General features: G+C 38.3%; 1 protein-coding gene and 1 long non-coding RNA gene across 4 annotated transcripts in view; one reads left to right on the top strand and one right to left on the bottom strand.

Moving 5' to 3' along the window:
• LOC118441928 (uncharacterized) overlaps nt 1-518 on the top strand; it is a 21,968-nt gene extending 21,450 nt beyond the window's left edge. For both annotated transcript variants that reach the window (XM_085665041.1, XM_035866984.2), the window contains exon 3: nt 34-518. In XM_085665041.1, the coding sequence (XP_085521167.1) occupies nt 34-486 (453 nt within the window). In that variant the 3' untranslated portion in view covers nt 487-518. The remainder of the gene's footprint in view (nt 1-33) is intronic.
• Nucleotides 1-15,182, bottom strand: part of LOC118439904 (uncharacterized) — an 82,200-nt gene that overhangs the window by 11,588 nt on the left and 55,430 nt on the right. For both annotated transcript variants that reach the window (XR_014983868.1, XR_014983869.1), the window contains exon 2: nt 4,738-4,931. This is a non-coding gene — a long non-coding RNA (uncharacterized LOC118439904). The remainder of the gene's footprint in view (nt 1-4,737; nt 4,932-15,182) is intronic.

Below are 15,182 nucleotides of genomic sequence, written 5' to 3'. Positions count from 1 at the left end.
TTCGGGTAAATAAAGATCATTTTTATTCGACAGATGCAAGCCGCCCTGAAACGTGGCTTGAACAGCGGTATATTGGATAAAAATCGTGGCCATTATAAATTGAACGGAATAGCGGAATACGTTTTGCAAATAGGAAAAGATGAGCTAGGAGAGAAACCCGGAAAGAGACGAGCTAAGAAACAACGTCGTAGAGAGAAGGTAAAGAAGAGAAAATATAGAAGTGTTCGAAGGAGCAAGGACAGAAGTAATACTAGGAGCACGATCGGGACATCCGGGGAAATGTGCAGGTGCATTGCTAAGAGAGCAAAGAACGTGTACACTTTGGAAAGCGACATTCCAGTCGAACGACAGGAACAACGTCAGAAAGATGTTGTATGTTGTTTCAAGAAGAACTGGAAGGAGAAATGCGATAACGAGAGTACCGATCAAAGTCGATCTACCCTTGGAAGTGATCCAGGGTTTACCGACGATCAAGAGAAGATATAAAAATTGTGATCTTTACGATCTTCACGATCCTGTCCATTACAAATTATTTTTACAATTTTCAATATTCCTTGTAACGTCGTCCCGTTTGATAATAAATGTCAAATCATACATAAATTTCGTGCCGCGTTGCATAAAGGCAACCCATTCGTATTTACGTTTTCCTCTATCCTGAAAATGAAGGAAACACTGGCGTGTTTCGTTCTTAGGCTCACCTTTCTCGGTGAGTCGCGAAACGAATCGTTGCTTTTTCAAAGATCGTAAAGGAAGCGAGCGAAACCTTCCTGGTCTTCTCCCGTGGCTTTTCGCGGTGCATTGGCACGACTTTCAGGCGCGAACGAGGGTCGAGGTCCTGGCGAAGGTAGTCTGAATAAAACCAACGACCATAACTCTTCGAGGAGAGAGGTCAAGGCGGGTTAGAAAGGATCGAGAAGTGATTAGTGGTATTTACCGGTCCCCACTGAGAAAGAGCCTGCCGATTCCCGGTACCGTTCGGACGTCCCGCAGGGTCCCGTGTGCGATCACAATACACCGATCTAAGTGTTCTCTATTCTTCCTTGAGACTTTCTCTCTCTTTCTTCCTTCCTTTTTGAAAGTAGCCGTGACACTACCGGAGAATCCGTCACTCGATATTAATGCGAATCTAACGGTGATTTCCCTATCAAAACGTATACTTCTTTTCTTTTTTCTTTTTTTCTTTTTTTTTTTTTCTTTCTTTTTTCTTCTCTTATTCCGCTACGACCAACCGCATGAATTTCACCTGTTATACAACGATTCTCTGCGGAGGGTCCGCCGTCCTCTGACAACGAAGATGAGAAAAAAGAATAATAGATGCTCGTAGTGAAACCTCCGAAAGTTATTCCGTCGTATCTTTAAGATCTACAATTTTTATCAGGCTTTGTGAAATGAAAACCGGTAAATAAAGTCATATCCATACGAGTATAAGGACTTTATCAAGCTTGACTATTGAAACAGAGAAATCATGATTGATCGATCGAATAACTTTAATAAATGTTCTACGTAAACATCCTTACAACTTTTCTAAAATACTTTCTCAGTCATTTTACACAACGATCGATTACTCGATAAAATAAATATCCCTGCGTTTTACTTCCACGTTTCTCTCTCTCTCTCTCTCTCTCTCTCTCTCTCTCTTTTTTTTTTCTTTCTTTCTTTTCATTTCCAATGAAATAACGCTGATGATCGGTAGTTTTTGATTCGGACTGGCCAGTCAGTAGTTTCGGGAACACAGCATGTGAGCCATTGTGAACGATAACGAGTACTCGGCCATGCATTATGTCTTACGTACCCGTTCACTTGTGCTCTTCATAATATATACTTATTATCTCACCTAATAATGCCATCCTAAAAGCCGACAGGGATCTCGACTATATTCTTCTGGTTAATGAGCCCATCAAGATTATTATTACGATCTACATTCTTTTAAAGAAACGTCCTTGAAAATTGCCACCCACATAGTTTATAAGAATACCAATGAACTCCTCTACGCTTTCATATGAAATCTTGTTCTTCTTTAAATACTACGAAACCCAATTAAAAAAAAAAAAAAAAAAAAAAATACATATATACACATACATATAAGTTATGAAATGGAATACAGGAAGAACGTGATAGACGATTGTGGCTATTATATGAAATTCAAGGTTGTTGCTTCCGAGCCACCCTGAGCGTAACGAATTCTCCGTTCGAGTTAACGCTGGAACTCGTTTATGTTAGTTATGTTAGCTCTTCGTCGGTTGAAAAGAAATGTACGTGTCGCAAGGGTCGAAATAACGATAAGATAAAAAGGGGAGAGAAAGGTGGGCCTTTTCGTTAATTTTGCTTGGTAATAAGATCATATTTATTATTTAACGAGACATAACTATCGAAATATGTACCTATGCGTATCGTCGACAGATAAGAAGCATCAACAGATGAGACAGATAAGAAGCGAGATACAAATTGAAAGCAGGATAATTTTCAAAGATTATTCGTCGGGTAGAAAAAAATCTTTCACAATATAGATAGATCGAGAAGAAATTGTATTGACAAATTTATGAATATTATTTAAATCGAATCATTATTCTTTTGCTATTTTCTTCTTATTCAAATCTCTCTCTCTCTCTCTCTCTCTCTTTCTCTTTCTTTAATTGATTCCATTTTATAATTAATTTAAAGATTTTAAATATCTATCATTAATTTATCGAAAGATGGAATTACTCGAGGTTAGAACTCTTGGAGAATCTTTTCGACGATTAAAACCACGTTAAATTGCGAAGGAATGAATCTTCCAAATACGGAAAGAGTTAAAAGGAGTTACAAGAAAGAGAAAGGAAGAGGGAGATTTCACCGTTGTTCAAGGGCGAGGTCAGGCGAGAGGGGTCAACGACGAAGTGAGTTCTTCTAAATGACCACGAGAACAGGCAGGAAGAACTTGGAGAAAAACTGGACGATAGAATCTTTCTTGGACGATCGCGATGTTATGAAAGGGGATCGCGAGGTGTCTTCTCACGTGTTCTCGCGTGTACTGAAACAGAAGATAACGTCGCCCTGCGCGTTACGTGTGATATCATTAAGGTAGATTTATGTCACGTTCATCCCTCTGACATCCCGGAGTTAGTTTGGTCAGTATTACCAAGAAAAATAATTCGTGTTAGTTTATACGTATGTATGTGAGTTTCGGAACAAACCAAAAGAGAAAAAGCAAATCATCACGAATGGATTCGTGTGAACGCACCTAATCTAGTCCACAACTTCAGAAATTTAATTAGTCACCACCTTCACCGGTTAATAAGGCCGGACCACATAAAACGGACTTTAATACGGAACGATCCGGTTGACCGATATGGACTTCAAACTACTGGGCACTCGAATTAAGCTACGCAACGACAACGATATCGAATCAGCAGGTGGCGATCTCGGTCGCTCCAATTACTCGAAAACATTAACGACGAACAGCTCGGACCTTCATCATTTACTTGCTCTTACGATATCCTTCCTAATCAATAGCGATAGAAAATCTAAAGGAAAAAAAAATGATCTATTTTTTCTCTTTAATTTGGTTTTTTTTTCTGTATTTTTTGTTTTGTTTTTTTTTTTTTTTTTTCTTTTGTTTCTTTTTTTTCTATTAAAGTCAAGACCTTCTTCAAGTTACACGAAAAGATCCACGACAAACTTTTTCTCAGCCTTATGTCCAGAGATGTCCGGTATGAGTCACGGACGTTCATTATCGCTTCTCTCTCTTCTTCTCTCTCTCTCTCTCTCTCTCTCTCTCTCTCTTTCTCTCTCTTTCTCCTGCGAGGCGTACGACCGCTTAACTGTTTTGTCCCGACTGATGGATAGCGCGTTCGCACGTTATTACCGGACACACGGCCAGTTTTATGAAGCCGCGAGAGATTGGTACACGCTCTTTCTTTTGCCGGACCACAGATATATCCCACTACTACTACGTGTACTCGTACCATCGCAGAATAGTCTTTAATGATAACGCACGTTAACCGATAATCACGTCGCTCGTACCATGAAGTCTTTTCACGGGAGAAAATCTCAAGAGATTAATCGCAAGCTCCTTATACCCTTCGATCGGAAGTCGTAGGAGCTGGCCGATGATTCCAAGGAGCGAAACAACTCTCGAAAAGTTAATTACTTTCGTCCTTGAACGAGACAAACTCCTGTCAAGACTGGTTTCCCTTGTCCATAAGCAAAACTCATCGTAAGAGTTCTCTCTTAATATTTCACATCAAACTGGAAATTTTATTATAGTCATGAGGGTATATAAAAGGGATCGATAAAAAATCGGAAAGTCATAGAGAGTTAGAGTCTTGCTTACATGCAATTTCGTTAATGCTCGACTTCGGGGCAAATGCAGGAAGTCGTTGAAGGAAAACGAGAGCGGCCTGGACGGCGCCCGCATCTAGTGCGTCATGATTTCCCGAGGAAAAATTTAGTATTAACATTATATAGAAACCTATCTAGCAACGTTGTGTGTAATTACTTTTGTGAACTATAAATTACGAGCTTACTAGTATCTAAAAAAGAAATTACTCGTACACCTGGTACGAATAAATGATTCGAGATAGTTCGTTAGTCAAACTTTTTGTTTAACAAAGTAACATATTTAATGACATACCGTAGTTCCGTATTTATGGAAACCGGTAGAAATTACGCAGAGAGCTCGATCGAAAATAGATATAAGTAGATATATAAGTAGATTGATGTGCGTAGATAGGCTTATTAAAAATTCAATTTAAGTACCTGTCTCGCATCGTTTATCTCACGTATCACCCGTTAGTTGGATATCTTTCGAAAGCATCGCCAGTGCATTCGACGGAACCAAGAAACAAAGTTCGATTCGTCGTCGTTGTCGTTGTCGTCGTCGTCGTCGTCGTTGTCCTCATCGTAGTACTTCCAATGGAGCAGCTGGCACCCCGGATACGTCAGGGACTCACCTAACAGGAAATAACATCGATAATTACTTATCTGGACCCGCAATTAAGCGGTTTCTCCGATGCTGCTGGCGATACGATTGAGAATTCAAAAGCGGTGGAAGAAAGAGTGACCGAAAAAGGGCGGCCCGTGCTCGCCCTTACACCTGCGAGTTGCGTTCGAGTTTTAACAAGTATATATAAGAACGTAAAGTATATAGGAAAAGATATCCTTTTTTCGCTACGAGGTGTAGGCGGTCGAACGTCGTCGTCGTCCTCGTCGTCGTCGTTGTCGCCGACGACAACGACGATAAGAACAACAACAACAACAAGAAGGAAAACGACGACAAAGTTTTGCACACCGGCCCCTCTTTAGCACCGTTGCGAATCGCATTTGCATCGTTAATTAACGACGAACCCAACCGTACCAGCTGATCTTTCACGTCGATAACGCTTCGATCGACTCGACTCTCTTCAGAACGATATCGTAAGGCCTTCTTTCGGTAAATACATTATTTTTTATGTTCTCCCAGAAATTAGGTCAAAAGTATATACAATATTGTAAGTATATAAAATCATTCGATAATAAAAATAATTTGTAAAACATACATGTTGTATGGTATACAAATAAAAAGTGACGTTTATATTATATATTCATTCATTTAGTGTATATATATGTATGTACATACTACAGATTACAGATGCAAAAAAGTATTTACCTTTTTTACCAAAACAAATCATATCGAATCGAAACTTTTTGTTAGGAGTTCTTATAACTGTTTGTATTATCCATTTGATTTTATCTACATATACATTTCTACAGATACATATATATGCATAGAAAAACACACGTATCTTATGAAACGCAATATTTTCTATTCTATTTTATCTGAATGTTCACGATCAATTGATTTGACAGGACGATAGACATGATTTTAACGGTAGAAATAATTGCAAGACCTGCGTAGAATTTACCATATCGGATCAACGGATAATCTCTATGAGCGATTTTCAAACTAATTGAATTCTATGACGCTATCGCCGTAAAATATTTGTTCCTCCTTTTACCGTCTAAGGTGAGAAGACATTTCGAACTTTTTCCAGGTGTAGCAACCAAGCAACCGCGTACAATCGAACGGCGTCCACGGCGTTGTATACGATACACCGCATTATATAGGCACTAAACTCACGTTCGTCGTATAATTCAATGATATCATTTTTCTGAAGAGAGTCTTAAGAGAGAGAGGATGTCTTTCGTTACGTAGAACCGGTAACCGTTCGCACGGAACCACCGGGTTACGGCTCTTGTATTTATATAAAGTATAAATCGAACAGCCGTGCGAGAAGGTAAAAGAGATAGAAAGGCGAAGAGAAAGAAGGATCGAGAGAGAAAGAGAGAAAGAGAAAGAGAGAGAGAGAGAAGGCAGAGCAACAAGTTCTTCGGGTAACTCACAATGCCTCCATGCACTATACAGACGGCTCTATTCAGCTCCAAACAATGTAATCACAACTCAGCGCTTTTCGCGGCGTCTACGACGCTCGGTTATCGATCGATGAATCGATCGTTTGATCGACAGATCCTTGCCCAGAGTGAACGTCCCACGAACCGTGAATCCAGCGTTAATTAATTAAGCGCTTGTCCACTGTTCGATTAAAGACCCGTAGACGGTACGTACGTAAGTAACTACAGACACTTCGATTGACTCTCGAGAAATCGTGGAAGAGACAGAAGGAAAAAGAGAGAGACAGAGAGACAGAGAGACAGAGAGAGAGAGAGAGAGAGAGAGAGAGAGAGAGAAGATGCGATGTGTAAAATACGAACGAGTTTCGATAACAGGACTGATAGGACTTCGTCGTTCGTTGGTCCTTTCATTAACATCTTTTCGAATTAAGCGCGAAGGCATTGCAAATGAAGAGGACTTAATTTGTCAGAGTTTCGTCTGGCCATACCGTTTAAGCCGTAAAAAAGAATTTACACGTATTTAAAGAAGTGACGAAAGAATAAAATTTGATTATGAACTCGCGCTCGACAAAAAAAAAATATATATATATATATATATATATATATATATATATATATTTGAAAGGAGATAAAAATTTATTAATTACCTATCACGGTTAATTCGTTCGAGAAAAATAATCATGGAAAATATTATGACATTGGTGATAGGTACTCGTAAAATGCTAATACAGATCGAATAAAATTCATCGTAGAACAAAGAGCAAGGTCGGTCGAATCAATTGTTCTTAACTCTTATATCTCATTCGCGAAGACGAGAAACGAAGAGGGCTTATGCGTAAATCGTAAAATTAATTGAAATCCCAGCCAGGTGATTTCGAAGCGAAATTAGGATCGATTTCGCGAAGCTGCCGTTGCTGCTGTTCGTTTTCACGCTTCGTCGAGGATTCGCACTCATGAGAAACGAGAGAGAAAGAGAGAAAGAGAGAGAGAGAGAGAGAGAGAAAAAGAGTGAATGAGCAGGTAGAAGAAAGAAACGAGGACGAAGCAAAATCCAGGTGGAGTTCGAAGAGCGAAGCGAAAAGAAGCAGAAAACGAAAAATGAATACTTTCGAGCTTCGCGCTCGCACGCAATCCGTATGTGTATATATATATATATATATATATATATATATATATACATATATACATGGACGTACAATTATATATTATTAACATATTTTCATATACATAGGTAGAAGCGGGGCTCTCGACCTCCTTCGAATTTGAATTACTGCGAGTCAGGTTAGGAGGAAGGTCGTTAATCGAAGTAGGTAGGAGGAACGTCGCCTTTTTTCTCTGTCTTTCTTTCTCTCGGTCGATAATTCGCGTTGACCAAAAGATTAGTCTCGTCGGAGGTCGCCGAAGATATAGTGAAAACGGTTAATCATCGGGAGAGTATCTCCTGTCTTTTTCTCTATTCCGAACGAAACGAAACTTTTCTGACAAAGCTCCGGTCGTAGAAAAGAAAGCTAAATGATTTCCTTACCTCGGCAAGGTATCAAGGAAGTCACGCTTATTTCGCATCGAACGCACGTTCACGAAGCGTGAAAGTTATTCGACTGCATCTACTATCTCATAGACGAAGTGTCAATTAGTCCTAATTACCTACTTGTTGTAGCAAAGTTACGCTCGTTAACGCAAATTTGCAGGCTTTATTCTTCGGGAGAGGAGTACCGTTCGAAATCCTCCTTTACGATCCTTATCGATCAAAAAAAGATTAGAAAAGGATTAGTCAAGTTACCCGTGTATCCATTATGTGGCTAAGATCGAACATTTTACCTGGGTAATGAAAGAACGTTTCGTTAAAACGTCCACTGAACATGCCTCGTCATTTATGGAAAAGAAGAAGGAAAGAAAAATTATGATATTGCGGAAAAGAAAAAGAAATTGAAAGAAAGAAATACAAATAAGCAGACATACAAAAGGAAAAAAACAAGAAAAAAACCAAAAAAAAAAAAAAAAAAAAAGAAAAAAAAGAAAAAAGAAGATAAAAATGAATAAAAAATATGGATAAAAATGAAGGCGAGCTTTATGCGTAAAAGGCAGATAACGATCGGCGAGAGAAAAGATCATCTTTCGTCTCCTCTTTCTACTACTTCGTCGACTTTTTCGCACACCGTTAAGTGTACGAGCATGCTCGGGGAGCGTAAAGCTCCAACGTGGAAGAGAAAATTTACGATCGGTCGGGTCGTACGCGCTTCGGCGAGCCCTTTTCCCGGTCGGCGGCGAGTGGCGTGATCGAAATCAATTACTCATTAATCGTCCTCGTTCGAACCGGGACTGCCCCCGCGCCCGTAATTAACGTTGATTAATTGGATTCGATGCTCGAGCGGTATATTTTATCGTGTATGAAATTCGCCGCGGGCCCACTCTTCCCGCTCTTGGATAGCGCAGTCGCATTTTTAGCCAGCTTTCGCATCGCTATAACTACTTTTATCCTTCGAGAACGACCACGAAAACGTTGGAACGCGAAAGGGTGACGCAAGGGAAGGATTTGAGTAATTATTGATCGGCATGCGATCTCGAAAACGCACCCTTTTCGAACTTTCTCGAATCGATCCTTTTCTTCCGTCATACTTGTTATCTCTCGATAAAGATCGATAATATCGATCGTGCTTGATGAATATCTTCATCCATTTCGATCTTATATTCGATTATTTGCATTTTTATACAACATTAATGTAACTCAGAAAAATATTTAAACAATTTTTCGAAATAGTCATCGACCATGTCTATAGATAAATAACTCGTTTTAAATATATTTTGATGGATACGGAATAGATAGGAACAATTAATTTCTCGTTTAAACGGAAATTGTATAAAGATTAGTGGTAATGTAGAGACATAAATGTGAAAATCCAAAGAGAGATAACCACTGGCAATCGGGGAGTGGCGATGTCCTTACTCGAGACGAGCGACAATTTCTTAATATCGCGATCGAAACGGATTTATCGAAGGTGCACGCTGAATCTGTCACCGATCCTTAGATTAATTACATCGCGGCGATGTAATCGGTAGAAGTGCTCTTAATTTTCCACCCTCATGAATTAATCGCCTACGCGAATTCCATTGAGGCTTTTGCCTTAGTACCGCCTTCCCTCTTTCTCCCATATTTCTCATCCTCCCGTCGTTCCCCGAGTTTGCACGGAAAACCGGAATTCACGGATGGAATCTCCGTGAGATTCATCGTTCGTTGGCGAAAGGAATGACGGGATGTGAATCGTCGCCGCGTTCGACGTGACTTTTTGCGCGAAACCGAGCACAACGAGCCACAACGATGAAAGCCAATGACGACGACGACGACGACGACGACGACTAAAGAGACCGACGAGAAACGATCCATGAGATATTGGATAGATCGAAAGATCTCTTGCGATCGGCAGTTACCCGCTAAGATCTATGACGATCGACGAGGTTACCGTGCTGCTATTGCTGACACACTGAAAGACGTACGAGCTAAAGGATGACGTTTAAAGGACATTCGACCTTTCTTCGAGGTGTTGACGATCGAAGGAAAGAAAAAATTAAGCGATAACGTCGTTCTTGCTCAATCTGAAAGATTTTATATCATATTGAAGTGATTTTGTGTGACGATAAATTAATAAATTAATTATAAAGTACTAATGCATAAATGTATATTGTATATTGCATTTTGAAATGTTTAATAAAATACATTCCGATATCTTGAAATTTATTATGTACATTTTTTTCTTTTTTTACCTTTTTTTCTATTTATTTATTTTCTTTTTTTTTCTTTTTTTTTCTTCTTTTTTTTTCTTCTTTTTTTTTTTAACACTCGAATATACTACTCTTTATAAGATTGTTCCACTATACTTCGAAATGCTGCGGCATAAATCGATTTCCACGAGAAAAAGAGATGAGCGGATGAGGATTATACCGGAAAGGATAATAAGAGGCGAGAAATGTTTAAAGCTACCGGAACATAACTGTATCCTGTGTATTTTTTGAAATAACAAACGTGTCCGATGTTTATGATGGATTATTTAAACCATTTGAGTTTAGAAAGCGATTTTGCAATGGTTTGCCCTTTTTGTGATTGGTTAATGATAAATCGCGTTGGTGAAATTGCTTCCTACGAATGCCCGGATATTTCCTTTTGTCTAATAATAGGTTTTCAGATTATTTTTCGTAGTTTCCTTAGATTAATTTCACTTTATATGTCAAGACAAATGATTCTGCGTAAAAAATTTTAACAACTCGTTATATCCGTCAAATATCAGTAAAAGTTTAGACCTTTAATGGTAAAGAAAAAAAAAAAATTCGAATGTTATCGCTCTCGTATATAATAATTATGTTGTCACGATGAAGAAGAGAAATTAATGAATCGTAATATGCACGGTCTCTTCGTACTTCATTGAACTTTAGCCTCTCATTAATTTCAAAAGTTTCTACTTTCGTTTTCTCGCTTCTGTTTTCTTCCCAACGCAGCATCCCTTTCAGAAAACTTTCAATATACTTAGGACGTAAGATTTTTACAAAAAAAAAAGAAAAAAAAAAAGAAAAAAAAAAAGAAAAAGAAAAAAGAAAGAAAGAAAAAACTCTCTTCGTAGTTTAACGAGAAATGTGATAAATTTGTTTCTCCTTAAGTCACATTTAACGGGCAAGAAATAGAAATGAGATAAATAGATATACAAAAAGTTCATTCTCATGAAGATATATGTTGGTTACGAGTCCAAAAAAAAAAAAAAAAGAAAGAAAGACAAAAAAAAATAAAGAAATGACGTCGTTAATTCTTTCGCAAATTAATACAAGAGACGATAAAACACGTAAAGTAAAGAAGTACCTAGTAAGTAAAATCCACCGAAGAGAATTTCTCACGAACGGCGGACCAAGTGAGTACCGGTTTAAAGTATGGATACAAAGATGCATGCGTAGGTGTCTCAAAAAGAGCAAAAGGCAATAATGTATGGAGTGCTTCTGTCCGTCTACGTTTTTCCATTGAAGAATCAAAGACGAAACAAATCATAAATTAATTGTTACAAATCACGTAGTAACATAGGACGAGAACAATGGACAAGTCGATGGGTATTTATAAATGACTTTATTCGCGGGTGGCATCAATGGAATGCGTCTATCCTATCTCGTATGCAAAAGAAAATTGAAGAGTAGAAAAGAAATAGATTCTGGAACACACAGGCTTGGCATTGTTTCTATTATATACGAACTAGTAACGTTTCAACGTCTGAGAAATATCTTTTAAAGGGAAATAAAATTATAAAATTTACACGGTGGATTGCTAATTGAAAAGAGCCTAATTATCGCTTGTTTGTCGAAGCTACTATGGCCAAATGAATTTCTACGAGCGATAAATAGCATGGACACCTATTTAAGCGGACATTTCTTTAAGAACAAGTTAGATATACAACATAGATAAATATGTAATTGCCATATATATGTATATATATATATATATATATATACAAAAGGCCGTTTAATTTATTACATTATACCGGGTGATTTATGAGAAACGATAGACTGGATTGTAACTCTCGTTGGTAGAACACATATATATATATATATATATATATATATATATATATATGTATATATACACCATCGATTTATTATCGCATACCATGTAATGAAAACGTTACGAATAAACAACGATAAAAACGATTAACGATATTATACATCGCAAAAAGTTGTATTAACGATTATTATTGTCTTTACTTTATTAAAACGTTCGTGGAATATCGATCATCGATCAAAATATCATTAGTTAAAAATTATACGAACGAATGAGGAAAGAAATTCCCGAATGAATGAGATAAAACTAAACTAATAGGGAGGTACGTACCAAGGTATAGAGAGTTTGAGCAAAACGATTGTGCGATCGATCACGATGGAAATTTACGATAGGACGCATCAATGCGATCGATTCTAATAGCGATCGATAAATCGACCGGTCGGTAAACATGCTTGGCAACGAGAGAGCGTGGCCCATTAGGTGCATAATCGAGGCGTCGATAGCTCGCCTTCTATGCGCCTAGATGTAATACACGATTTCACAATGACGGGGGCGATATGCGGCCGCGTCGCGAGCGGATCAAGAAAAGCCAAGTTAGCTATAAACGACTGGGACGTTTATATTAAATCACATCCCACCTACACGATCGCACGTGCGACTCTCGCGAAACCGACGTATGGGCATCGATCGAGAACGACAAAAGGCCAGGTTTGACTTCTCTTATCGCTGTTACTCGCCTTTGTATTGCATTACGAGGAACAGATACGAGCCGATACAATCGTCGTCGTCGTCGTCATCGTCGTCGTTCACCTCATTTTATAGATAATTCGACTCCTATTATTTCTTGACGAAAAAAAAAATAGAAAAGAATAATAGAAAAAGAAAAAAAGAAAGAAAGAGAGAGAGAGAGAGAGAGAGAGAGAAAAAGGAGAGAATATAAGAGACAGAATATTTAAAGTCGTGTAAGAAGACGGATACATAAATAACTAATTGAAATGCAATAGGAATAATATATGTTGATGATCAATGATGACACTGTTATTTAAACGATGATTATAGTAATTACGTGTGCGAATAGCTATTACGATAATCGCTCAAGATATCAAGCGAGTTTGGATTCAAAGAATCCCCTGCAAGGGCCAACCGGTTAGAAGCTTTTAAAGTCACTCGTATAAGTTTCCATGAGGAAACTACGAAGCGTCGACCTTTCGAAGAATAAAAGTTGATGATACAAGATGATAGACACCCGTGGCACGTGCGCGTGGTCACTGGAAATAATGTTTTGTTTACCGTATAATAAAGGCAAAAGAAGAATGGAAAAATAATGTGAAGAGAAAAACCAAAAAAAAACCAAAAAAAAAAAAAAAGAAAAAAAACAAAAAACAAACAAAAAAAATAAAGAAAAATAGGTAAAAAGAAAAGATAAGAAGAGAGAAAGAAAAAGAAAAAAAAGAAAACGTAAATGGAAAGAGAAACATAGCCACCTGCAGGAGCATCCAGCTTCGTCGCTTTACTGACGTATAATACGTCGTTTACGTTGCTCCTTTCGACGAAAGACGCGCTTGCGTGGGCGACCCTAGACGACACCCACGTGGACCGGCCAAATATTGAACAAATATTAGCATAATGTTTGTTCTGTGACCGACGACTTACCATCGTGTACTTACCATCCGTATCTTTTCTTAAGACTTTTGCGAGAAATGAAGAATAGAAAACATTGGATCTCTTGACAAGAGGCTGCTTAAAAAATAGTACCTAACTCAATCTTTCTCTTTCTCTCTTTCTCTCTCTTTTTCTTTCTATTTTCTCTGTCCTGTTATCGATACAAGTTTTGTCACTAAGAAACTTATTTCTAAACTTAAAAAAAAACATTACTTCCTACGTTAAAAAATGATTATAACATCAATGGAATACACATGTATACCTTTTCTTCTTTCACTTTTCTTTTTTCTTCTTTTTCTTCTTTCTTTGTATTCCAAGTTCTCTCATATTCGTAGAAGACGTATATTAATTAATATGTTTACCATTGTACAGTCTGTAATCGAGATAGCATCTCGCTCGACGGGCGTCTACTTGCCTCTCGATATCTTACAATCACCGGCTTACAATTCTTGTGATCATTAGGAATGTGACAAGATTGCGGTGCGATATCGTGTCTGGAGAATCCCTTTGTCCCTATCATTCTACGCGCTCTTTCTTTATCCTACGACAAAAGCTGTTTCGAAGATCGATGTCTACCGACCACCCATTGTTCTTACCTCGCTCCTTAGCTTTAACATATAATTATTCAAGAACACGCTGCTTTTTAGCAACGACGCGAATTAATCTCAGATTAATAATTCTCTCTCTTTCTCTCTCCCTCTCTCTCTCTTTCTCTCTCTTTCTCTCTCTCTCTCTCTCTCTCTCCCTCTCTCTCTCTCTCTCTAATATATCTAATTTTCTATTCTCTCGTTCTTCATTTTATACTATTTATTTCTTGACAAGCAGGAAGAAACTGAAAGATACTGAACAAATGCAAAAAGCACAGTTCCTGTTTTCGTTCACGTCGTTGTCCACATCGTCTTCATAGTCATAGTCAGGTCGTGAACGAGCCGACCGACGGAATTGCGTATTCCAGGCCGGTCTGTCGGGTCAAGAATGCCATCGAGGATCGTAGAAAGCATTGCGGGTGTATCTTGCGGTAAGTTGTGGCCAGCAGGGTCGTGGGTCGTCGCTAGACCGTCGGGCATCATGAGAACGAGCTTAAAACCCGGCACTCTCCACTCAGAGTTGGCTCTTACACGTGGAGACTGCCTGATGACCATCGTCCACCTGACTCCTGAGATTTATCGCGCTTACGATACCTGGCTATATGGGTACCACGTTCTCTTACGGGAGTAGTAAGGTACGTGTGTACCAACATGATACCAAAGTATGTATACAATATATATATGTATATATATATACATATATATATATATAGTACTTATGTTATAGTGTATGGGATCGACCCTCACTGTGAGCGCAAAGGGTACGAAGAAACCCCCCTTTACGTGCTTAATTAAACTCCGTTGTACCACCTGGTCGATGATTCCAAGGACTTCTTCCGTTTGTTTCGTCCCTTTGCCGGCATTTACTTTTACTCTTCGCTATGGATAAATGCCTAAGGTGATAATGAATGATATCGTATCGTCCAGATATTCCAAGTAGTAAGCCGAACTATGCCGAATAAATGTAAGTATATAAATTTTCAATTCAAACTTGGAGAACTTATCGGCACGATCGCTCGTAATTCACCGATCAGATA

The sequence above is a fragment of the Vespa mandarinia genome, chromosome 2 (assembly GCF_050613455.1).
Source record: "Vespa mandarinia isolate Hongniang chromosome 2, ASM5061345v1, whole genome shotgun sequence".
Lineage (NCBI taxonomy): Eukaryota > Metazoa > Arthropoda > Insecta > Hymenoptera > Vespidae > Vespa > Vespa mandarinia.
Note: the sequence above shows the minus strand (reverse complement) of the source record. Positions and strands in the feature narration are given on the sequence as shown.